The sequence below is a fragment of the Salvia miltiorrhiza genome, chromosome 8 (genome assembly GCF_028751815.1).
Source record: "Salvia miltiorrhiza cultivar Shanhuang (shh) chromosome 8, IMPLAD_Smil_shh, whole genome shotgun sequence".
NCBI classification, from domain to species: Eukaryota; Viridiplantae; Streptophyta; class Magnoliopsida; order Lamiales; family Lamiaceae; genus Salvia; species Salvia miltiorrhiza.
In genome coordinates this window covers 54,777,792-54,800,814 of record NC_080394.1, presented here as the reverse complement: position 1 = coordinate 54,800,814, position 23,023 = coordinate 54,777,792, and the positions used below count along the sequence as shown (strand labels likewise).

The following is a 23,023-nucleotide window of genomic DNA, read 5'->3' as shown; positions in this document are numbered from 1 at the left end:
AGTGTACCCCACACATCCCACTCACAATAAAAGTGGGTCCCTTATTCCACTTACACACACTTAATCAATTTCTTAAAACCCGTGCCACCCCCAAATGGGTACTCATTTCGTGGACGGAGGGAGTATTAGATACGAAGTTGAAGTTGGTAGTTCTCGTATTCAGATTGCTGCTCCTCCTGAATCTGTTTTGCTGACGCATTAGCAGAATCGTTGCACCATTTTAACTCGATTAATTCGAGGGTTGGGATTTCTCCAATGTTGGCGGGGATTTTCTCTAGCTTCGAACACCGTTGTATAATGAGATGGCGGAGTCTAGGGAAGTTGGTTTCATCAGCTCTCCAACGCACCAGTCTATGACATTTTTCGAGTTGTAGAATCTGCAATGAGCTGAATTCATCTCCTTCTGCTATTTCCCACTCTTCATTTGCTTCTTCTTCTTCTGTCTCATTGCTTTTGAAGGTACATGTGCGCATCTTGAGCACTTTCAGATTCGGTATTGCACATAGAGCCGTTGTTGCTGCCGGAGTTATTACACAAAACACCAGACTTAATTCTCTAAGACTAGATGGAAATTTGAGTGCGTGCAGATATTGCCAGTACATTAAACTCCAGCTTAATGTTTGGAGTTTGTGAAGATGACTCAGATCAACTACTTCACATGAGCCTTTAACCACATAACCGATTCCCAAGCTTTTTATATTTGGAATGCTTTCCAAGAAACCCCTTCTAATCACTGACGGAGTTAGTTTCACATTCCATATCGTCTGCAGCTTCTTCAGAACAATTTTTTTCATGTAATCATCTTCTATCCTGAGATATATACCCAACATGATGAGATGTCTTAACTCAGACATCTCCCACAACTCAGCTGGACAAGAGCCATAGTGTAGGTTAGCAATCAAGGTTTGCAAATTACACAATCTTGATATTCCACTTCTTGGCAATGACTTGCAATTGATAGATAAGTAGCGTGAGTTCACAAGTTGTAATATTTCTTCCGGAAACTCAATCTTACGCATTTCTAATAAATCCAACACCCTAAGCAAGTTTAATGTGAAAACCATGGGAGATACATTCCTATCCAACTTGACAAATAGTAGAAATGATCGAACAAGTGACATCTCTGATGAAGAAGCATACTCATCAATATCTTCCATTCCATATGATGTGTGAATACTCACACGACGCAGCTGGTTAGAGAATGTGAGTTCGGTGGAATTCTTGACATGTAGAAACTTCTCATCATCAGCTTTCCTAATGCATAAATCTCTCAAAAGATCATGCATGCTGTACCTCTGTGCTTCTCCATCAAAATCATAACTTGTAATAACCGAAACAAGATTCCTTTCTACAAATGACTTTAAATAATCCTCTGCCTCTTCCTCCAAACTTTTATCTCCATTCGATTTCACAAATCCTTCTGCTACCCACATGCATATGAGTCTCAAGGGGTCAATCTTATAATCTTCGGAGAATGCTGCCATATAGAGGAAACATGGTTTCAAGTGAATCGGCAGATGGTTATAACTTAAGGATAGTATATTCAAGAACTGCTTGTCCGATTCAGCAATTGCAGCTCTTACGTCGTTCCCAATATTCTCCCAAACACCTTTCAATCTTTCCACCTTTGACAACAGCCCTCCAATCACATTGATAGCTAAAGGAAGCCCACCGCAATCACTCGCAATCTTCTTTCCTATCCCTTGTAACTCATGAGGGCAATCCTCTTCTCCAAACACAATTTGGCTAAGAAGATCCCAACTTTGAGACTCGCTCAGCAACTGCACCTGATGATGCAGACTCTTGGAGTCTGCATATTTGGCGACATCCGATTCCCTAGTGGTGATCACAATCCGACTCCCCTTATTGTTGTCCGGGAAGTACATCCTTATCTCATCCCAGAATGTGGTGCTCCAAATATCATCTAATACAACCATGTATCTTCTACCATACAAGCTCCTATACAAGATATCTTTTAAATCACTATCTCCTTTTCCATTATGTTCGTCACATTCTTCTTTTCCAATTATGCACTGAATAAGGCTTAATAGAATTGAGCGCATATTGTAATCTTGTGAAACTGTGGTCCAAGCAAGATGACTAAAGTGCTCAACAATGAGTGGATCTTGATATAGTTTTCGAGCAAGAGTGGTTTTACCTATACCACCCATACCCACGATGGGCACGATCTCCAGCTTGCTCTGCGTCCCGGTCAACCGATCCTTCAACTGCATCAGATCTTCATCAACTCCCACCACGACGCTCGAGAAAGAAGCACCACTCACTGAGCTGCCAGTCGGCTTCTTGTTTGTCTCCACCTCCACAAGCTTCACGACTAGTTCGATCACAGAATCAAGTTTTTGTGTCACTAGCAGCACATCTGGTGTCGTGTCTTCTTCTTCTTCTTCTGGCATCGAAAACAGTCGTTCAAGCATGTAAGATTCATTTGCTTCAACCATGTGAGATTCAACGATGTCTTCTGCTTCATTTGCTACGTCTCTGATTTGGCACTCCAAGCTTGGTATTTTGGTGAGTGGTGGAGTTTTTTCGAGAATCTGCTGCAGGGAAGAAGCTTTTTGGAGGAGGGATTGGAGTTGTGGTTTCTCACGTCCAAGATTCCAGCGTGTTTGTTGGGGATCCAGAATCCCTTCGAGGATGGTGATGAGTGATTGAAGATTGTAAGCCATTTTTTAGATCTCTTCTCACTCCAAAAATAAACAAAACCAAAGGAAAGGAAAGCAAAGTGGTGTTCAGGGAAATATGGCTGCCATAAGACCATCTTTGTCGGTAGGAAAATTGGGGAGTGGTCTCACTCTCTCATCTAGTTTGGATCAATGGTGGAACGACATTTGTCAATATTTGATTGGTTGAGCAGATTTTGTTAGGATAATTAATAAAAATTAGTATATCTTTTATATAAAATATTTTAAAAAAACGAAATAAATAAATACTAGTAATAAACACAATCGACATTCCATGCATTATTTGGATAAATGGAAAATTAAATAGATAAATAATAAACAAAGTCAATGGTTCATGCATTATTTGAAAGAACCCTTCTAAATATGGGGTTAAGCAAAATGGCGGAAAAATATTTCTGCTAAGCAATTCTGCTTTTATATATGCGGAGGCAAGCTACGCAGGCCCCGTCCGTAGGGCGTGCTCGAGATCGGAGATGAGGTCGTCGGCATCTTCGATCCCGACGGATACACGCACGAGATCCTCGGTCAGACCTCGCGCCTCGCGTACCGCTGCAGGTATGCTTGCATGAGACATGAAGCAGGGCAAGCTGATGAGGGACTTGACGCTCCCTGTCGTTCCAAAACAAACACTTTCATGCTTGAGTTAAAATTACTCGGGAGCGTGGCGGGCAAATCGAGTAACGAACCGAGAATACTCACCGAAACTCACGGTTATGCTGAAATACTTTGTCGTCTCAACGACGTGCTTGGAGAGAGCCAGCGACCCCGTTAAGAAGCTCAGCACGGATCCTGCACCCTTCGCCTGCACCACGGGGGCAGATCAATTATATAATAGTGAATATTGTTGTGAGTAGAGTTTGAACTCTACTATTGTTGTGAGTGGAATTTGAGGATCCTATTGCTATAAATGGAAGTGACAAACATATTGTGTACAGACCAAAACAGAAAAAGTGACGACGATATTGTGAACGAAGAGAGTAGTAAAAATTACATGCACCTCGGACCAGTACCTGAGAGTAATGCAAAGATTTCCAATTCTTGTATAATCATAAGTTCCAGGTTCCGTAGCTGAAGGCTGCAGAACAACAGAATCAGTTGCAAAATGAAAACTAAAGTTACTGCAATGTTCAGAGACATTCCTCGATTTTCAAGAAGAGCTTCAATAAACACCACGACCCCCACAAGGCTTCTTCTCATCTCTCACTTTACAGAAAACCTCTCAAAACATCAAAGCTAGAAAGAACTCACCTGCTTGAAAGTTGCTGTTTGATATAGAGGTGTGCTTAAAGCCTCATAAGGATCAAAGTCATTGGAAAAATTCATCAACACCGTGGAAACACTTGGCTCCACTTGGCGACTTGTTTGTATGATCTCTTCTTCTGTCACAAGTTTATTACATTACAATTGCGCAAACTTTAACACGTCGTGCCTTGACATGCACGAGCTAGAGTAAAGATATAAACGTGTGTGTTTGCCTAAAACAGCTTGAGTATATAATATACAGCTACCATTTGTGCATTCGGCAACTCCATCAACCAAAGCAGACGTGCTGACATCCATCCCTTTGTATCTCAAGCAATGGAAACAGAGATGCTGTAAGAGATCTGTAAATGTTAGCTCAAAATGGTAGTTATCTTGTGATCAGTTTATTGATCAAAGATAGAGGTTGTATGTATGGCATTTTGTTACAGAGGAAACAAGGTAGTCAGGCAGTAGTTGGCTGGAAACATCAAATAGCAAATGGCAAGATAAAGGATAAACAGAGAGCTAAAACACTTGAAAATTTTCTGCATAATGGTAATAAAACGAGTGATCGCATAGCCTAATACTTCTGAATTTAATACTTCCAAATTTCTCAAAGGGCACCTGTGGAGTAATGATACTTCTCACTGATTTGAAACATAGTATAGTTGCAATTGGTTCTTGTGTTCTTCATTGTTCAACTTTAATAAATCTTTTTTGATTTGGTCATTGGGCAAACATGACAGTGATAAAGGTTTTTTTTTGTTGGCAGGTGTTCCCCAAGATAAAAGATTCTGTTAAGGTGATATGGAGCTTTATCTGTATATGATTCTAAAATTCATATCCATGAAAAATGAGTGACTTTTCTCGGTCAAATGTCAAGTTTAAGAAGTCAAGCTGTTAATTTGGATAAATAGGATATTCAAATACCCGAATTATCTGATTTGGCTTAATAGGGTATTTTGATTAACTTAATGTGATTTTGTTTATTTATATCTTGTATGATTTTGGTGCTGCGAAGCATCAAAATCTTACAAGAAAATTATTTAATTATTTTACTATTTTACCTTATTTTTTTATAGCTCCTAAATTAAATTTAAGGTTATAAAATATAGGATAAATAGTAAATACTTAATTATTATTATTATTATTATTATTATTATTATTATTATTATTTTAAAAAAGGGGTTATAAAAAGTAAAATGTGGGCTACAAGTAACATCATGCATGCCAATTTTATCTAGCTAAAAGTACTAGGACTAGAAATGTTTAAAGATCATAATTCACCCGAAACTTCAAATTAATTAACTTTGACAAAATATATATCAATGAAATTAGGGTTAATTGCCGCAAAAACCATGTACTTTTTCGATTTTTGGTTTTTTCCCATGACAAAAAAATCTGAACTAAAATACATCAATTGAAAAATTAATTGCAATTTTCCCCCGCGTCCACTTTCCGGCGAGCTCCGGTGTAGCTCCGATTAAACGTGGCATAATTCATTCCATCTGTCAAAAACGTGGGAGCCACGTAAACATTAATTTCCACCTCACCTCTTACCCAATTTTATCCTAAATCAACAAAAACCCTCTCTTTCCATACTCTCCTCCCACTTCACTTCCCCTTCCCTCTCCTCCGCCCCACCGCCCCGCTCCACCACCGCTGGCAACCACCGTGGCACGTGCTTCAATCTCCCCTCATTGTACCACCCGTTGTTATCCCTGTCTTTCAACAATATCTCTTTATCGGAGCAACTCCTCCTCGGCAGCAACGGCTGAGCAAACGGAGTTTGGTCTGTGTACTTGACCAGCTTCATCAAATCCCTAATCACGGCTGACCTCCACAACGATTGCGACCTCACTCTCCACGCGCCGTCGAAGCCTTGCACCGATGTCAAGTCTTCGATCACGGCGACGATGTCGAAGAGGTTTGATTCGGTGCGCCCGCTCGAATTGGCGGATTCCACGCTCAATTTGGCTACTGCTTTCAAATATCTGGTAGCGATGTTGGTTAGGTATTCGAGCGCCGGTCTCTCAGCTCCTTTGTAGCCTATCGATTGACAGATTTGTGCTACCGCCACCAGAAAAAAAAACAAGTTTGTTTACATATTTCAAATTTAGGAATTTACGATTTTGGATTGTGAAAGAGAGTGTTTTTATTGATTTAGGATAAAATTGGGTAAAATGTGAGGTGGAAATTAATGTTTATGTGGCTGCCACGTTTTTGACAGATGGAATGAATTATGCCACGCTTAATCGGAGCTCGCCGGAAAGTGGACGCGGGGGAAAATTGCAATTAATTTTCCAATTGATGTATTTCAGTTCAGATTTTTCGGCAATTAACCCATGAAATTATAATATCATATTAAAATAAATAAATTAAAGGTTCAAGTCTCATTAAAAGTCCCATGGCAAAAACCTTTTAAAAAGGGATTATTTCCAGAAAATACATATAGTTTGTCCATTTTTTGGTTTATAACATGATCTTATAATTTAACTAGAAAATACATCAATTTTCAATTTAATCGCAATTATAACATGACTTTATAGTCTGGCCATAAAATACATCAAGTTTCAATTTATTCTCAATTATAACATGACCTTGTAATTAATTTAGTATAATAATATCAAAGTTTAATATTAAATATTTTTAATTTTTTTTTCATCTCACAATATACTATATATATACATATATATTTGATAAATATACATCTATATGTAAATACTCCCTCCGTCCCAATAATGTTGTCCCCTTTCTTTTGGGCACGGAGATTAAGGAGTGTAAAATTAGTATTGTAAAATAGAAGGTCCCACATGTTTAAGGAAAATCAAGTATAGCTTAGGCCCCTCCCCAAACATGTCTCTCTCTCTCGGCACTCTCTCCCTCAACATACACTATGCAGACGCCGCGCCGCCGGCGACACCATGTTTAACTCCGGCGACGGCAACAGTAGGTGGAGCCACCTCTCTGATTCCGCCGAGCAGCAGCGGGAGCAGCCACTGCCGGTCCCAGCCCCCTGTTCTCCCTTTGTCTCTACCATTTCTCAACTCCGCCCCTCTCCCTTGTCTCCGGCGACCGCTACGAAGCCACAGAGATATAAGGAAGACTCTTATAAACAGAAAATTGAAACACAGAAGAATGAAAACCACTGCCACCCCTATCTCTCATCCCCTATCTCTCTAGCCGAATCTGAAAACCCCTCCCTATCTCTCATCCCCTATCTCTCTAGCCAAATCTCCCATGCCCAAAATTCGGCGATCGCATGACCAGAAGGCCGCCGCCGAGCCTCAAATCTCCAGTCTACTTTTCCCTTCGTTCGAGCCCACCAAAGATAAAACACACCACAGAGCAACACCACCACAGAAACAAAGAGATCCACAAATAACAACAACAAAAAACAAAAAATAGAAACTTTTAATTGTTGAGAGAAACAAAGGAAAGGGATGAAGAAAAAAAGCCCTAATTTCTGAATTTAAAAAAAAAACAGAGGAGGAGAGGGCGGAAGCGGGAGGGCGGCGGTAGCACAAAGGGCGAAGGCAGGAGGGCGGCAACTATGGCGCAAGAGGAGTGACAGGCGGGGGAAGCAGCGTCAGGTGAGAGGCGCTGGGGTCGCCGGAAAGAGGAGCCGCGTCGGTGGCTGAATTATTGGGGGAGAGCTAGGGCTCAAAATTTGCAGAAGAGGGTAGGTAAATTGAGAATTTGAGAAGGGTGACAGGAGAGAAAGAACCACAAGGAGAAAAGGGGGCACGACTCACCGGATTCAGGCGCGGCTGACGCCGTCGAAGAGGGACGGTGACGGAATTTTGTGGAAGAAAGAGGCGACTTGACTTCTTCTCTTCCCGTCGTGCTGGTGTAGGTGAGAAATAAAGAGGGTGAGAGAGACGAGAGAGTAGGATGAGTGAATTAATTAGGATGTTGTTTAATTAACTAATCAAGCCTTAAACTTTGCCAAAAAAGGAAATGGGACAAGATTATTGGGACAACCCAAAAAGGAAAGTGGGACAAGATTATTGGGACGGAGGGAGTAATATATAGTGTGTTGAATAGGTATTTTCTAATTAATGAATATATTTTTGGTTATGAATTTCGAACATGAAACATCATTTTAAAACATTAAAAAAAATTACAGGGAGAAGTCTTTGACATTGGTCAACAACGGTGCATAACCAAATTTCTGCACATTTTTTCATAAGCATACGTGAGCAAATTAGAATAATGAAAAATGAATAAACTTTGATTTCAACTACCAAATGTAATCACGAGTTTGTGCTTTATTTAAATATGACATAAAACATAGTATTTTTTTGGAAGTATATAATTTGTTCATATTACTGACTTGTCTCATCCAAGCAAGACATAATTAGCATTGAAGTTACTATTCTTGCACAACTCTCGATAATGTGTAGACGCACATTTCAACAGCCCTCCCCTCGCATCATTGTACTCGCAACTTAAAATCGTGCCATAATATCTAACTCGCATATGGCTCATATGACGTGGAGACGACGATGACATTCCACACTTCCAACTTGTTGATCCATTGCGCATAACGACGACAATCTGAAATTTAACACATAACATATTCATATACGATGATAGAAATGAATAACGTATATTATATGCACATACACTATATTCATAGCATATGTCATACATGAACAACCCCACATCATATTCACACATTCAATAAGCATAAACAAAATCTTATATTAACAAATATACCTCATATTCACATTATAATCATTGCTAACAATAATAATGATCAACAAATGGTATATTTATATGTAGTAATGCTTAAAACATCCACACAAAAAACATACATGAGCATACGAACGACCTGCGGCCACTTGTCATGTTCATATCCAAATAAAAATATGAACAAAGCATTTTGCCAGAAATAATTACTATGTTCACATGCACAAGGTAAAAATAGTAATACTTACTATGTTCACATGAACAATTGAAGGGATCGGAACAGGTGGTATTTAGTAATACTTACAATATTCACACGAACAAGTGGCATGAATAATAATATTTCCATTAACACTAGTCATATTCACAACATTATGTACAATTACACAGACTAATCCCAATGTAAAAGACCAAAATACACACAGAGATTGTCATATTCACACACAAATATGAACAACAAACATAGACACATGAACATGGAATCGAAGAAAATCGTCGTCGGAAATCACACAAGAAATTGTCCTATCGATTCTCCACCAAGCCGGAAATCACACAAACTAACCCCACCAAGTTGGTGTTCGTCGAGAAAAAGATTTAAACAGAAAAAATATATACATCCCTGAATATGGCACTCACCGTCGTCGATGGAGGCGATGTTCACCGGACGCCAACCCTAAATGTGGTGATGAACTTGTGGTTTGGTGATAGATGAACAAGTTTTTTACTCTAAAGTGTGTTCGACAGTGATAGGCTAGAAATGAAGTGAAAAGATTGCATGAAATAATTAGATTACCTTTTGAATTCTATCTAATTTAGGCAAACACGTTAATTCAGGAATCTTTTCAAATCTTTAATTAATATGCGTTATTTGACTTTTATGTAATACCTTATGTGCCCTCATTCACACAATTCGATTGATATCTTAATTATATTGTAATATTAATTATGATTATTATCTTTAAATGTTAGTCGTTGGATTACCCAAAATCAAGGGCTTAAGATTGTTCTTAGGTGTCACAAAATCTAAAATTCTCACATGATACCAACCCTATATATATATATATATATATATATATATATATATATATATATATATATATATATAAAGGGAAGGACTAAAATAAGAGCATTTCTTAAGATATAAAATAAGAATCATTTTCAGCCCTTAGATCATCAAGATCTACGGTTAATTCGTAATCCTGTTGGATGGATTTATGGTCCTGAGTTCGAATCCCAAAGGTTGCAAAAATTTATTTTTCACAATTCATACCTTTATACAGCGAATTTATACGTGTTCTACATAAAATTCATACATTAAAAATTGCTCTTATTTCTTATTTTAAGATGTGCTCTCACGGTAGCCCACCCCTATATATATCAAGATATTATATTGATGGTTTAAAAATACATACATATATATATATATATATATATATATATAATGAAATAATTATTATAAAATAATTAATCATCTAACTTAATTTTTATAAAAATTAATCAATCAATTAACAATATTTTATACATAACAATTTAATTTGAATACAATAAATATTAGGGGTAATTGCCTGTAAATTCCTAACGTTTACACGGAATTGGTTTGTGCACCTTTTTTTATTTTTCTTCTTTTAAATACCTAACCTTTAGTTTTTGTCTGGAATTTGTCCGGTGACCGATTTTTACTGACACCGGCACCGGAAATTACAAGGTGGCAGCCGGAATCGATGCAGTGGCAGCCGGAAAGTGACACCTAAGCAAATTTAGGACATGTGAAAAAAAAATAAAAAAAATGATAAAGAAAACATCCACATCATCATCTTCTCCATTCTCCCATCTCCCAAACCCTAACTCCCCCCCCCCCGCCGGCGCCGCCTGCCGCCACCACACGCCGGCGCCGGCAGCACCTTCCCCCTCCCTAGACCCGTCGGCCTCCCCCTCCCCAGACCCCGTCTACCCCTCCCCTCCCCCAAAATCCCGTCAGCCCCTCCCCCATCCCCAGATCCCGGTGCCCCCTCCCCAACCCCAGATCTCGCCACAGCCTGCCACAACCACACGCCGGCGCCCGCCGCCCCCTCCACCTCCCCAGACCTCGCCGGCCTTCTCCTCCCCCTCCCCTCTCTGAAATTTCGGCGACAGCAGCGGCGAAGCCGCCGCCATCGTCTCTCCCTCAAACCCCATCTCGGCACTACAACCCAAAGCCCTAAATCCCCAAATCCGACCCCCACCTCGGCACCGCCACTTCCCCCTCAACAGAGGCACCTCCGCCTCCGCCTCTCTCCCTCCACACCAGCACAACTCCCTCTCCACCGCCCGCACCAACATATCCAAAATCCAAAAAACTTAGAAAACCAAAAATTCGAATTCACCATAAAATTGCATAATTTTAAAAACTCAGACGCTGAATTTTGTGCGCCGCGTCGCCGCTGAAGTCCGGATTTCAGAGCTCTGGGGAGGTGGAGGGGGCGGCGGGCGCCGGCGTGGCGGTGGTGGCGGTGTTTGGGAGTGGCGGTGGAGGGTGAGGGAAAGCGAGGGGGCGGCGGCGGTGGTGATGGCAGAGGGTGGGGGAAGGGGAGGTGGCAGGGAGCGGCGCCGGTGATCGGTTTGGGGTGGGGGGAAGGGGGAAAACGGAAAAGACGATTGGGGGGGGGGGTTTCCTTTTCTTTTTCTTTTTCTTTTTAATTTTCTTTCCACATGTATTTTTTATTTTAAATTTCTTTAGATATTTTTTCCATATGTCACAAAAGTGCCACCATGTTAATTTTCGGTTGCCACCTCATCAATTCCGGCTGCCACAGTGGCATTTCCGGCGCCGGTGTCAGTAAAAACCGATCACCGGACAAATTCCAGACAAAAACTAAAGGTTAGGTATTTAAAAGAAGAAAAATAAAAAAAAAGTGCAAAAACCAATTCCGTGTAAACGTTAGGAATTTACAGGCAATTATCCCTAAATATTAATACATCTATGATGAAAAATAATCTAAATAAGGTCATGTTATAATTAAGAATAAATTGAAACTTGGTGTATTTTCTGATTAGACTATAAAGTCGTGTTATAATTACGATTAAATTAAAAATTGAAGTATTTTCTGGTCAAATTATGAGGTCATGTTATAAACCAGAAAAATGACAAAATATATGTATTTTCTTGCAATAACCTCTTTTTAAAAACACTAAAAGGGAAAATGAGTTGCTCTTCTAAAACAATAAAAAAAAGTGGAAAAAACAAGCTAGTGAGAAAAACAAAGCAAATTATGAAGCAATGGTAGACAAGACAAGAGAGGAGAAATCTAATGAGTTTCAAATGTGGCCACTTTGAGTCGTCTTCAATCTTCATCTTCCTTTCTTTTCTCTTCCTCTTTCTGTGCTGTGTAGATATGCGACACAAGAAATTCGTCAGTTTCATGAAACCCAACAATATGATTAGAGTGAAAATAAGACTGACCAATTATGGGAAGATACGAAGTTGGAGTTGGTAGTTCTCGTATTCAGATTGCTGCTCATCTTGAATCTGTCTCGCTGACGCCACTGCTGAACCGCTACACCTTTCTAAGTGGATTAATTGGAGGGTTGGGATTTCTCCAATGCGGGCGGGGATTTCCTCTAGCTTCCTACAACCTCGTATAAAGAGATGGCGGAGTCTAGGGAAGTTGGTTTCATCAGCTCTCCAACGCACCAGTTTTAAACCAACGAGTAGCAGAAACTGCAATGAGTTGAATTCATCTCCTTCTGCTATTTCCCATTCTTCATTTGCTTCTTCTTCTTCTTCTACTTCTTCTTCTGTCTCATTGCTTTTGAAGGTACAATACTCTATCTTGAGCACTTCCAGATTCGGTAGTGCACACAGAGCCGTCGTCGCTGCCGGAGTTATTACACAACGATCCAGGTTTAATTTTTTAAGAGTAGATGGAAATTTGGGTACGTGCGGATAATATTTCCTGAACACTGAACTTCTCCAGGTTAATGTTTGGAGTTTGTGAAGATGACTCAGATCAACTACGTCACTCATCCCTGATGAGCCTTCAACCTTATACCAGATTTCCAAGCTTTTTATATTTGGAATGCTTTCCAAGAAACCCCTTCTAATCACTAATCGACTGAGCATCACAGTCCGTATCGTCTGCAGCTTCTTCTGAACAATTTTTTTCATGTAATCATCTTCTATCCTGAGATATGCACCCAACATGATGAGATGTCTTAACTCAGACATCTCCCACAACTCAGCTGGACAAGAGCCATCGCGTAGCCAAGCAATCAACGTTTGCAAATTACACAATCTTGATATTCCACTTCTTGGCAATGACTTGCAATCGATACCTAAGTAGCGTAAGTTCACAAGTTGTAATATTTCTTCCGGGAACTCAATCTTACGCATTTCCAATAAATCCAACACCCTAAGCAATCTTAATGTGAAAACCATGGGAAGTACATTCCTATCCAACTCGATCAAGAGTAGAAATGATCGAACAAGTGACATCTCTGATGAAGAAGCATACTCATCATCTTCCATTCCATATGATGTGTGAATACTCACACGACGCAGCTGGTTAGAGAATGTGGAATTCTTGACATGTAGAAGCTTCTCATCATCAGCTTTCCTAATGCATAAATCTCTCAAAAGATCATGCATGTTGTAGGTCTCTGCTTTTCCATACCAACTATAACTTGTAATAACCGAAACTAGATTCCTTTCTACAAGTGACTTTAAATAATCCTCTGCCTCTTCCTCCAAACTTTTATCTCCATTCGATTTCACAAATCCTTCTGCTACCAACATGCATATGAGTCTCAAGTGGTCAATCTCATAATCTTCGGGGAATGCTGCCATATAGAGGAAACATGGTTTCAAGTGAATCGGCAAATGGTTATAACTTAAGGATAGTATATTCAAGAACTGCTTGTCCGATTCAGCAATTGCAGCTCTTACGTCGTTCCCAATATTCTCCCAAACATCTTTCAATCTTTCCACCTTTGACAACAGCCCTCCAATCACATTGATAGCCAGAGGAAGCCCACTGCAATCACTCGAAATCTTCTTCCCTATCCCTTGTAACTCATGAGGCCAATCCTCTTTTCCAAACACAATTTGGCTAAGAAGATCCCAACTTTGAGACTCGCTCAGCAACTGCACCTGATGATGGTGCTGAATCTCCGAGTCTGCATATTTGGCGACATCCGATTCCCTAGTGGTGATCACAATCCGACTCCCGTTATTGTAGTCCGGGAAGTACATCCTTATCTCATCCCAGAATGTGGTGCTCCAAATATCATCTAATACAATCATGTATCTTCTACCACACAAGCTCCTATACAAGATATCTTTTAACTCACCATCTCCCTCATGTTCATAGTCTGATCCAGTTATGCAACGAAGAAGGCTTAATAGAATTGAGCGCATATTGTAATCTTGTGAAATTGTGGTCCAAGCAAGATAGCTAAAGTGGTCAAGAATGAGTGGATCTTGATAAAGTTTTCGAGCAAGAGTGGTTTTACCTATACCACCCATACCCACGATGGGCAGGACCTCCAACTTGCTCTGCATCCCGATCAGCCGATCCTTCAGCTGCATCAGATCTTCATCAACTCCCACCACGACGCTCGAGAAAGAAGCACCACTCACTGAGCTGCCAGTCGGCTTCTTGTTTGTCTCCACCTCCACGAGCTTCACGACTTGTTCGATCACAGAATCAAGTTTTTGTGTCACAAGCAGCACATCTGGTGTCGTGTCTTCTTCTTCTTCTTCTGGCATCGAAAACAGTTGTTCAAGCATGTAAGATTCATGCATCGAGAAAATTCGTCTAACCATGTGAGATTCAACGATGTCTTCTGCTTCATTTGCTACGTCTCTGATTTGGCACTCCAAGCTTGGTATTTTGGAGAGTAGTGGAGTTTTTTCGAGAATCTGCTGCTGCAGGTAAGAAGCTTTTTCGAGGAGGGATTGGAGTTGTGGTTTCTCACGTCCAAGATTCCAGCGTGTTTGTTCGGGATCCAGAATCCCATGGAGGATGGTGATGAGTGATTGAAGATTGTAAGCCATTTTTCAGATCTCTGCTCACTCGAAAAATAAGCAAAACAAAAGGAAAGGAAAGTGGTGTTCAGTAAATATGGCTGCCATTATTAAGACCATCTTTGTCGGTAGGAAAATTGGGGAGTGATCACTCTCTCTCATCTAGTTTGGATCAATGGTGCAACGATTTGTCAATATTTGATTGGTTAAGTAGATTTTGTTGGGATAATTAATAAAAAATTAGTATATTTTTAATATAAATATTTAAAAAATAATTAAAAATATCAAAATTTATATTTTTTTATTTTCTATAAATAGAGACCATTGTTGCTATATTTCAATACACCTTCAAATTCTCTCATTTATCCTCCCTACATCTAACTTCTATTATTTGTTTATCTATTTTTCAATGGGTCGAGGCAATAATTCTTTCTTCAGCTCTCAAAATATAATGTTTTAAGTTTTTTATTTTGTTTCACAATATAAGATTGTCTCTTCAATCAAGATTTATTATCTCTCTCTTCTCATTAAATTTTTCACATTCCAACTCCCTCATTAATATATTAATTAACTTTATTTATCACTTCTCCTTTTAAAATACTTTTTTTAAAGGGAAGAATTATCAATCTTTCATTTAAATTTATTGGGATATGGAGTACATTAAGTTTAGCTGGTGAGAAAAGAGAATGAGTTTTTAAAATTTGATGTTAATTAATTCTTCTTAATTCTTGTGCAAAGGTTTAAAACATCTTATATTTTGGAAAGGATGGAGTAGTAATAAACACAATCGACATTCCATGCATTATTTGGATAAAATAAAAATTAAATAGATAATAAACAAAGTCAATGTTTCATGCATTACTTGAAAGAAACAAAAAAACACCAACACCTTCTAAATATGGGGTTAAGCAAAATGGCGGAAAAATATTTCTGCTAAGCAATTCTGCTTTTATATATATTGTGTACAGACCAAAAACAGAAAAAGTGACGACGATATTGTGAACGAAGAGAGTAGTAAAAATTACATACACCTCGGATCAGTACATGAGAGTAATGCAAAGATTTCCAATTCATAAGTTCCAGGTTCCGTAGCTGAAGGCTGCAGAACAACAGAATCAGTTGCAAAAGGAAAACTAAGGGTGTCTTTGGTATATAAATTGAGATAGGGAGTGATAAATAAAACTTAGATAAATAATATGGATTACGCGAGATTGTTATTATTTATTCATGTTTGATAGATAAGATAGTAATACTAAGATAATTAATATTCATGTTTGGTAAAAAAGATACAACTATAATAAATGAGCAAATTACAATTTTAACCTTATATAAATTAAAATTAATTAATTAAGAAATACAAAAATAAACATTTTTCTATTTAATCCCAACTTCCCAACTACACAAAAAAGTTCCACCGCCGGCCGCCCAACACTACCCCCAATTTCTTGAAACAGATGACCCCATGCCTCCAAAATCTGCTTGAACGGAACTTCAACAGACCACACACATGCAAAGAGCAGAGCCACCGCCTAACTCAATCTTTTTTTCCCATTCTTTAGTCTTCACATAGCACCACCCAATTTTTATTTTTCTACAGAATGCCGCCCAACATCTTAATTCAACAAAATCAATTCTTGCATAAATCATTAATTACACTCAAAATCGCTGCTCCTCTTCTAAAATTTAGGCAAACAACGACAACACACGTTGTTTTCGTCGTCGTCGCCGCGACAGTGGTAGGTGGCGGTCCCCTTTTCATCCACCGAGCAACAACAACAGCGTCGCCGTCGTCGAACCAATATGCCTCCTGATACAACCTGACAATCACCATCTCAGTCCAAATCCCGTGAGATCCACAAGGTTGCACCAGTCTCCTTCCTCAATCCAAATTCTATCAGATCCCCAAGGTCGCTACCGTGAGATGATGATAGAATCAACATATGAGACAAATTAGTTGAAATAATTGAAGGGTAATACTGACAGATGTAAAATAATCTAGGTTACTGTACAAACAAGCATAGCTAACCGAGGATGAGGGTGTGATAACATTCCTAAAGAGGAACAGTGTTTTAACAGCGGGCCGCCTATTTCTCGGGCTTTCTTGATTATTTATATGGTATACCAAACAAATGGATTAGGGCATATAAGTATCCTATTCACGCCTTATCTCCCATATCAAACACGCCCTACAGTATTGTGAGTAGAGAGTAGGACCCACCATGTGATAGATTGTTTGCAAAAATGGAAAATGACTTATTTTTGGGGACATCCCAAAATGACAAAAAGAGACTATTGTTTGCCAAAATGGAAATGGATTGATTTTTGTGGACATCTCAAAATGACAAAAAAAAAAAGACTATTTTTAGTAAACGAAGGGAGTAACAAAAATAATTTTAATTGAATGTATTTAAACTCAATATTGAAAAAATAAAAAGAAATTACAATAATAAAAATTAAAATTTAAAAAAAAAAGATTAATAATAAAAATAAAATTTAAACACAGATTTATTCAGAAAAAATAAAGAGGATAAAGAAATTTTTTATATTTTAATCTTTAATAATATAATTTTTATATTTTAATCAAATATTTACATAAAATATAATATCAAATTAAAGCTCTTATCATGATCTTTAATTTAATATACATATTAAATATTTTATAATTAATCGAATTTCATAATTTTAGTAAGAAATAAAATAAATATAAATAAGAAAATATAGAAAAAAATAATAAAAAAATATATAATTTACAAATATACCTTCAACTTTATTATAACTACAAAATTGCAATTTAATTTTGGAAACAATTTGAAATTAGCTTCAAATTGAAATCGTGGCTTTTTAATATAGTATAAATGTGTGTGTGTGTGTGTGTGTTTTGATTTATAATATAATCTTATAATGTAATTAAAAAATACATTAATTTTCAAATTATTTTCAATTATGACATAATTTAAATTGGGTTGGAATTAAATCTACCCACATCAATAAAATGTCTTGCAAAACTACCCACTTTGAAAGTCAAAGCCGAAAAGTACACTTGATGGTGATGGGTTGCTTGGTTTTTTGTAAAAGTTCTTACACTTTTCTTACACAAGTACAATTGTGTAAGAAAATGTGTAAGATAGGTAGTTAAAAATGCACAAAACCAGATAAATGTGCAATTATTGTAAGATGATTGACGTATAATGCCCTAAGTTTGAAAATAATGAAGGTAAGTTTGTGTATAATAAAACAGTAATACGAGGATGAAAAAAATTGTACTTTAAGTATATTTGGAAACAAAAAAAAATTATGAACCTAATGTATACATTATCCGCCAGTAAAACATAGCCGCTAGCATTAGCCGCCGGGTTTTTTAAACCCGGCGGCTAATGCTAGCGGCTATGTTTTACTGGCGGATAATGTATACATTAGGTTCATAATTTTTTTTTGTTTCCAAATATACTTAAAGTACAATTTTTTTCATCCTCGTATTACTGTTTTATTATACACAAACTTACCTTAATTTTGTATTTCTTTTTTTAAAATATATTCTATGAAGTAGAAATACATAATAGGCTTCTATTTAGACAAATTTGGATTATAGTGGTGTAATAAGTCTCGAATTTTTTATTTTATTTTATTTAACAGGAATTAATATAGCCTAACGCATAAAATAATAGAAAATGTTGGATAAAAATAATATATAATCATATATTATGAAACAGTAAAATACTAGAGAGCCTACCATATAATTATCCGCCAGTAATTCGTATCCTCTAGAATTAGCCGCGTGAAAGAAACCCTAAGCGGCTACTTCTAGCGGATACTTTTTACTGGCGGATAATAGTACCATGTCATTTATTACTGCTTTTTATATCACAATATATATAAATTTTATTTATTATCGTTCCAATTAATGGTTGTTGTATTTTTTTCAATTTTGAAGAGCTAAAGCTAATTTAATTGTGATTGGACAATTCAACCGGCAAGGGTGAAGCTTTATAGGGTGGGAATCTATAGGCTTTGCAGCAAATTAAGTCACGGGCGGCTAGAATTGAGCGGGCACGGCTTTTGTGGGATTTGTTTGAAAAAATTGAAGCTTTGATAAGAGAGATAAATTGGGTAGGGCCCATTTACACAATATTTTATGTTAAATTAGGGTTAAGAAGTAGAGAAGCAGCCGCGCACTTGAGAGAAGGAAAAAATCAGCCGCTGGAAGAAAAAATCCATTGTTTTGGTTCCTCTTCTTCAAATCAGCCGCACTCCACTTGAGAGAAGGAAAAAATCAGCCCATTTACACAATATTTTACACAATTCACGCCATGGCTTCTTCTTCAAACCAAGTAAGTATACTTGTTAGTTGTTTTATATATGTTAGATATATTTATATGTTAAGAATCTATATGTTTTGTATATGTTTCGAATTTTGTATATTTTTAAGTAAGTATATGTTTTGTATGTTTCGAATTTTTATATGTTTTGTATATGGGTGAATTTTTATGTTAGAATCATTATGTTAGAATTTATATGTTTGTATGTTACAATTTATATGTTTCGAATTTTCATATGTTTTGTATAGTATTGAATTTTGATTTAGATATAGTATTTGTTAGATTTATTTATATGTTTCGTATATGTTAGATATAGTGTAGTTGAGTGCTGTTACAAGTTTGAGTATAGTTTCAGTGTTGTTAGAATTTTTATTTAGTTGAAGCATATTTAGATATATTTAATCGTCTATTTAGATCATTAGGTTAATTTTACTGTATTACGCATAAAATAATAACGTTTTTTTGGTTATTCAGAATTTAAAAATTTATAACATACTAATAAAAACATATAGAACCATAATTACCTAATATCCGCCAGTAATTAATCTTTTTAAGAAGTAGCCGCCGGGTTTGAAAACACCAGGCGGCTACTTCTTAAAAAAATTAATTACTGGCGGATACTTGTTTATTGTGGTTCTATATTTTTTTATTTATGTTTCTAGTAATTTAATAGTTAATTATGCATTATTATTAGTTGATGTTTGTTAATTCATTATGCTTTGTAAATTGAGTTATTTTTTGTATTGAATAGGTCCCTTATTCGAGGCGCGAGCAAATCAATCGTGTGGCAGTTGAGATCAGTACGTACAACAATATTACTTACCTATCGACAGTAGTCTCGAGACTAAACGAAATTGGCGGTTTTGCACTGGAGAATACGTTCAGGCATGGGTGCTTTGGGATGATGTTGGATTGGCAGCCGGGCCAGAAGTGCAATGCTGCATTGCACCATATTGTCTCTCGTCATCTTAAGATCACGAGAGACGATGAGGATGATGAGATCTGCTTCTACATCAACGGGAGGAACGTTGAGTTTACTCCGAGAGATTTCGCTCTCGTGACAGGATTGTCCTTTGGGGATGATCCTTTTGACCCCGAGGCTGAGCACGATCTGAGTCGGGCTCATACATTTAGACAATTTTGCCGCTCTCAACCGGTGTCAGTGCGGGAGCTGGCGGATATATATTTCGACACCGTCAATCCAGTGGTTGACACCGACGGCGGGTTGTACCTCCGTGTGGCCCACTTGTTGGTGCTACACGCATTTGTATTAGGAGTGGACGTGCGCCGACCCGTGCAGTCCTGGACTTGGAAGCTGGTGGATGATTTGTCGACCTTTTCCAGATTTCCTTGGGGATCGTGCGCGTATAGAAGCTTGAACTACAGGTTGAAGCACAGCACAATCAAAAAGGATTGTAAAACGTATCACTTCTACGGTCCTTCTTGGGCCCTATTCATTTGGGGTCTTGAGAAAATTCCCTATTTGGGCCCAGCCATAGCCATATGCAATGCGGGGGTTTACCCTAGATTTCGGAGGTGGACGTTCGTGAAGACCAAGTTGGATGGGTTACAGAGTTATTTTGAGTCTCCGGTAATAATTTAGTTGTTTATTTGTTAATATTATTTTAGTTTATGAATATTAATGTTTGACTACATTTTTTTTGTTTCTAGGAGAACGGGATATGGGAGATGGTCCCCGATGAGTACGAGGCCAAGACATCTTACTGGCTATCGGTGGCAGGCGTCAATGCCGGGATAGGGGTTCGAGTACCAGAGCCGGCAGTCTTTGGTCATAGGCAGCCTCGGCAGCGCTACACTGGTGGGGACCACAACGAGGATGCTCCTGAGCATCAACCTCGGCGTCGCAGTATGAGACAGGATACTGGCAAGCGCCCGAGGGGACAAATAGTGGACACCTCATCGAGCAGCAGCCATCACGATCAGAGCATTGGGGGCGATCACCCCGTTGATTCTGGTCGAAGGTCTCACAGTCACAGAGCCCCGAGGCCTAGGCACGAGGATGCTCCTGCACCTTCACAGTGGAGCGAGGAGGATTGGCAGCGCATGCAGCACATGATGCGCGAGAGTGAGGAACGGGTAGCGAGGACCGTGGAGGACAGCCTGTTCAGGAGGATTAAGAGATATTTCGAGGACAAGTTCGATGCTATGCGTTGCCGATGCTCGCATAGCACTGATGTTCACGTGCCCAGACCTGCTCCACGATCTCACTCTGACAGGAGACGCGAGCCCCAGCCCGAGCCCGACTCCGATCCGGCGCAGCCTACATCCTCAGAGGCCCCATCGCATCACCAATCCCCTGCACATGAGTCTCCTGCACGAGAGGTGGGACAGACTACTGGTGATGCCATGCACACCCCGCAGTGGCAGCATGATCCGTTTGGTGGCCCGACTAGTTTTGGGCATGTGCAGACTCCGCACATGGGTGTCCACCACATGCCCACATTCGAGGCGTCCAGTTCTTATGGCGGGCCACGCTACTCGTGGGCTGAGCCGGGCACGAGTTCAGCATACCCTTTTGAGCCGGCCCGTTCTTCGGCTCCGATCCTGACTCAAGATGAGATGCACGAGTATTGGAAGCAGTTTAGAGGGGTATGTTGTCGTTGCATTAAATTTACAAGTCATTTAATTTAAATTATGCCAACATTGTTTAACTTGCGTTGTTTTATGTGAATTATAGGGAGTTTCTGAGGCAGTTTCTGAGGCAGTAGCTGCTGTTCCCCTCAGTATTTGTGCACCGGAGGCTCCACGCAGAAGTCGCCGAGAACGGAACCCGTCGGCTGCACTTCGATCACCATACGTGCACAGCGCCGTGCCGAGACCCGTCGACTCACAGTATGTTGACGGGTTTGACCGTATGATGAAAGCTGGCAACCGTGGCAACTACCGGACGATGTCGGTGGCAGAGAGCGAACACCCTCTCCCGTGGAGCTTTTGGACCACTATGCAAAACACGAGGAGGGACCTCTCGTCCAATGTTGGTTAATTTATGAATCAGTTGTTATCATGAAAGTCTGGTCACTTGTTACTAACATTTAAGTACGTGCAGGCTGTTGATTGCTACATGATGACGATGAGATCGAGGTTGATGAGGGGTGATGACTTGATAGACGGTGTTGATGCGAGGACCACCATCGTATTGGATACAGAGTTATTCGTAAGCATTTAATTAAATATTATTATTGGATACAGAATTATAATCAAATATGCTTTTAATATAATGTTTAATTGCTGCAGAAATATTTCGATGATGAATTCACGCAGTTGAAGTCAGCGTGGCGGGAAATGTTTCCCGCGAAGGCAGAAGGGCGGTTTATATATTCCGACGGAGTTTTTGCTACGTGGCAACCGCATGCCAAGAAGATGTATATGGTGCATGGGCAGGGGGTATCTTCGACTCATGGCGATTGGATGAATGCCACAACGGTACACATATATATCTACAGTATCAATATGTTGGAGTAGTTCATTTTTTATTTCCTCTTCACCAATTGCATTTGCGCGTGCAGCTCATTTTGCCTATACATGTGTGTGGACGTTACATTACATGCCGAGTGGATTTGCTGAGTGGAGTTTGCGACATCTTCGATTCGCAGTTGTTCAAGACCATGCCGCAGCCGCGCTTCGATGTGATCGCCGCCCTATATCCGCTGCAGTGCCTGTTGGGTAAGATGCTTGAAGTGTCCCAGTGGTTCGCAAGGACCACGATTGTCGACAACCCGTTGGAAAACCTCCAATGGCGAAGGTTGAAAATCCAATATGCCGACGAGAATGAGCAGTTTCAGCAGCCAGATCAATGCAGCTCCGGTGTTTTTGCGTGCATGTATGTGGAGCGTCTGATATCAGGCTCGCCGAGCCTTGCGTGGGGCAATGGGCACGCCGCCGACTATAGGCGCAAGATAGGCAGTAGCATCTACGAGTTTTGCATCCCCGCACCGAAATAGCTTATGTATTTGTACATTTAAATGATAATTATGCAAATGACGTTTTGATTAGAGGTTGCAGTATCTTTTTGAGTATTTTTCTATGATTTTCCACTTGCATCCTAGATA

General features: G+C 39.1%; 5 protein-coding genes and 2 long non-coding RNA genes across 10 annotated transcripts; 1 reads left to right on the top strand and 6 right to left on the bottom strand.

Moving 5' to 3' along the window:
• Window positions 1–125: 125 nt before the first annotated feature.
• Window positions 126–2,687, bottom strand: LOC130998699 (putative late blight resistance protein homolog R1A-10). Its single transcript, XM_057924111.1, has one exon. It carries the CDS (start codon window positions 2,685–2,687, stop codon window positions 126–128), a length of 2,562 nt encoding a protein of 853 aa, XP_057780094.1.
• Window positions 2,688–2,984: 297 nt separating this feature from the next.
• Window positions 2,985–4,696, bottom strand: LOC130999240 (cystathionine beta-lyase, chloroplastic-like). Of its 4 annotated transcripts, none has more exons than XR_009093452.1 (5): window positions 4,211–4,696; window positions 3,951–4,078; window positions 3,713–3,777; window positions 3,402–3,504; window positions 2,985–3,311 (listed from the first exon to the last, which is right to left on the bottom strand). XR_009093452.1 is itself a non-coding variant. In XM_057924750.1 (4 exons), the coding sequence occupies exons 1-4, from the start codon at window positions 4,260–4,262 to the stop codon at window positions 3,136–3,138; spliced, it is 459 nt and encodes a 152-aa protein (XP_057780733.1). In that variant the 5' UTR covers window positions 4,263–4,385; the 3' UTR covers window positions 2,985–3,135. The 4 variants fall into 4 exon arrangements, 2 of the variants coding, with proteins under 2 accessions (XP_057780733.1, XP_057780732.1); XR_009093451.1 differs by having other exon boundaries at window positions 3,951–4,081; window positions 4,211–4,686; XM_057924750.1 differs by lacking the exon at window positions 3,713–3,777 and having other exon boundaries at window positions 4,211–4,385.
• A 708-nt stretch (window positions 4,697–5,404) lies between these two features.
• LOC130998698 (transcription initiation factor TFIID subunit 8-like) lies at window positions 5,405–6,042 on the bottom strand (the record flags this gene model as incomplete). Its single annotated transcript, XM_057924109.1, has 1 exon — window positions 5,405–6,042. A coding segment is annotated over one exon (522 nt), but the record flags the coding sequence as incomplete, so codon positions are not given.
• A 2,115-nt stretch (window positions 6,043–8,157) lies between these two features.
• On the bottom strand, window positions 8,158–9,382 carry LOC130999239 (uncharacterized). Its single transcript, XR_009093450.1, has 2 exons — window positions 9,273–9,382; window positions 8,158–8,504 (listed from the first exon to the last, which is right to left on the bottom strand). It is a non-coding gene; the product is annotated as an uncharacterized LOC130999239 (long non-coding RNA).
• Window positions 9,383–11,771: 2,389 nt separating this feature from the next.
• LOC130999238 (putative late blight resistance protein homolog R1A-10) lies at window positions 11,772–14,960 on the bottom strand. Its single transcript, XM_057924747.1, has 2 exons — window positions 12,076–14,960; window positions 11,772–11,997 (listed from the first exon to the last, which is right to left on the bottom strand). The coding sequence occupies exon 1, from the start codon at window positions 14,665–14,667 to the stop codon at window positions 12,079–12,081; it is 2,589 nt and encodes an 862-aa protein (XP_057780730.1). The 5' UTR covers window positions 14,668–14,960; the 3' UTR covers window positions 11,772–11,997; window positions 12,076–12,078.
• Window positions 14,961–15,884: 924 nt separating this feature from the next.
• Window positions 15,885–16,866, bottom strand: LOC130999237 (uncharacterized). Its single transcript, XR_009093449.1, has 2 exons — window positions 16,664–16,866; window positions 15,885–16,548 (listed from the first exon to the last, which is right to left on the bottom strand). It is a non-coding gene; the product is annotated as an uncharacterized LOC130999237 (long non-coding RNA).
• Window positions 16,867–18,031: 1,165 nt separating this feature from the next.
• Window positions 18,032–22,944, top strand: LOC130998697 (uncharacterized). Its single transcript, XM_057924108.1, has 7 exons — window positions 18,032–18,965; window positions 19,705–20,544; window positions 20,625–21,563; window positions 21,652–21,948; window positions 22,021–22,128; window positions 22,209–22,397; window positions 22,481–22,944. Exons 1-7 carry the CDS (start codon window positions 18,945–18,947, stop codon window positions 22,913–22,915), a joined length of 2,829 nt encoding a protein of 942 aa, XP_057780091.1. The 5' UTR covers window positions 18,032–18,944; the 3' UTR covers window positions 22,916–22,944.
• The last annotated feature ends 79 nt before the right edge of the window (window positions 22,945–23,023 follow it).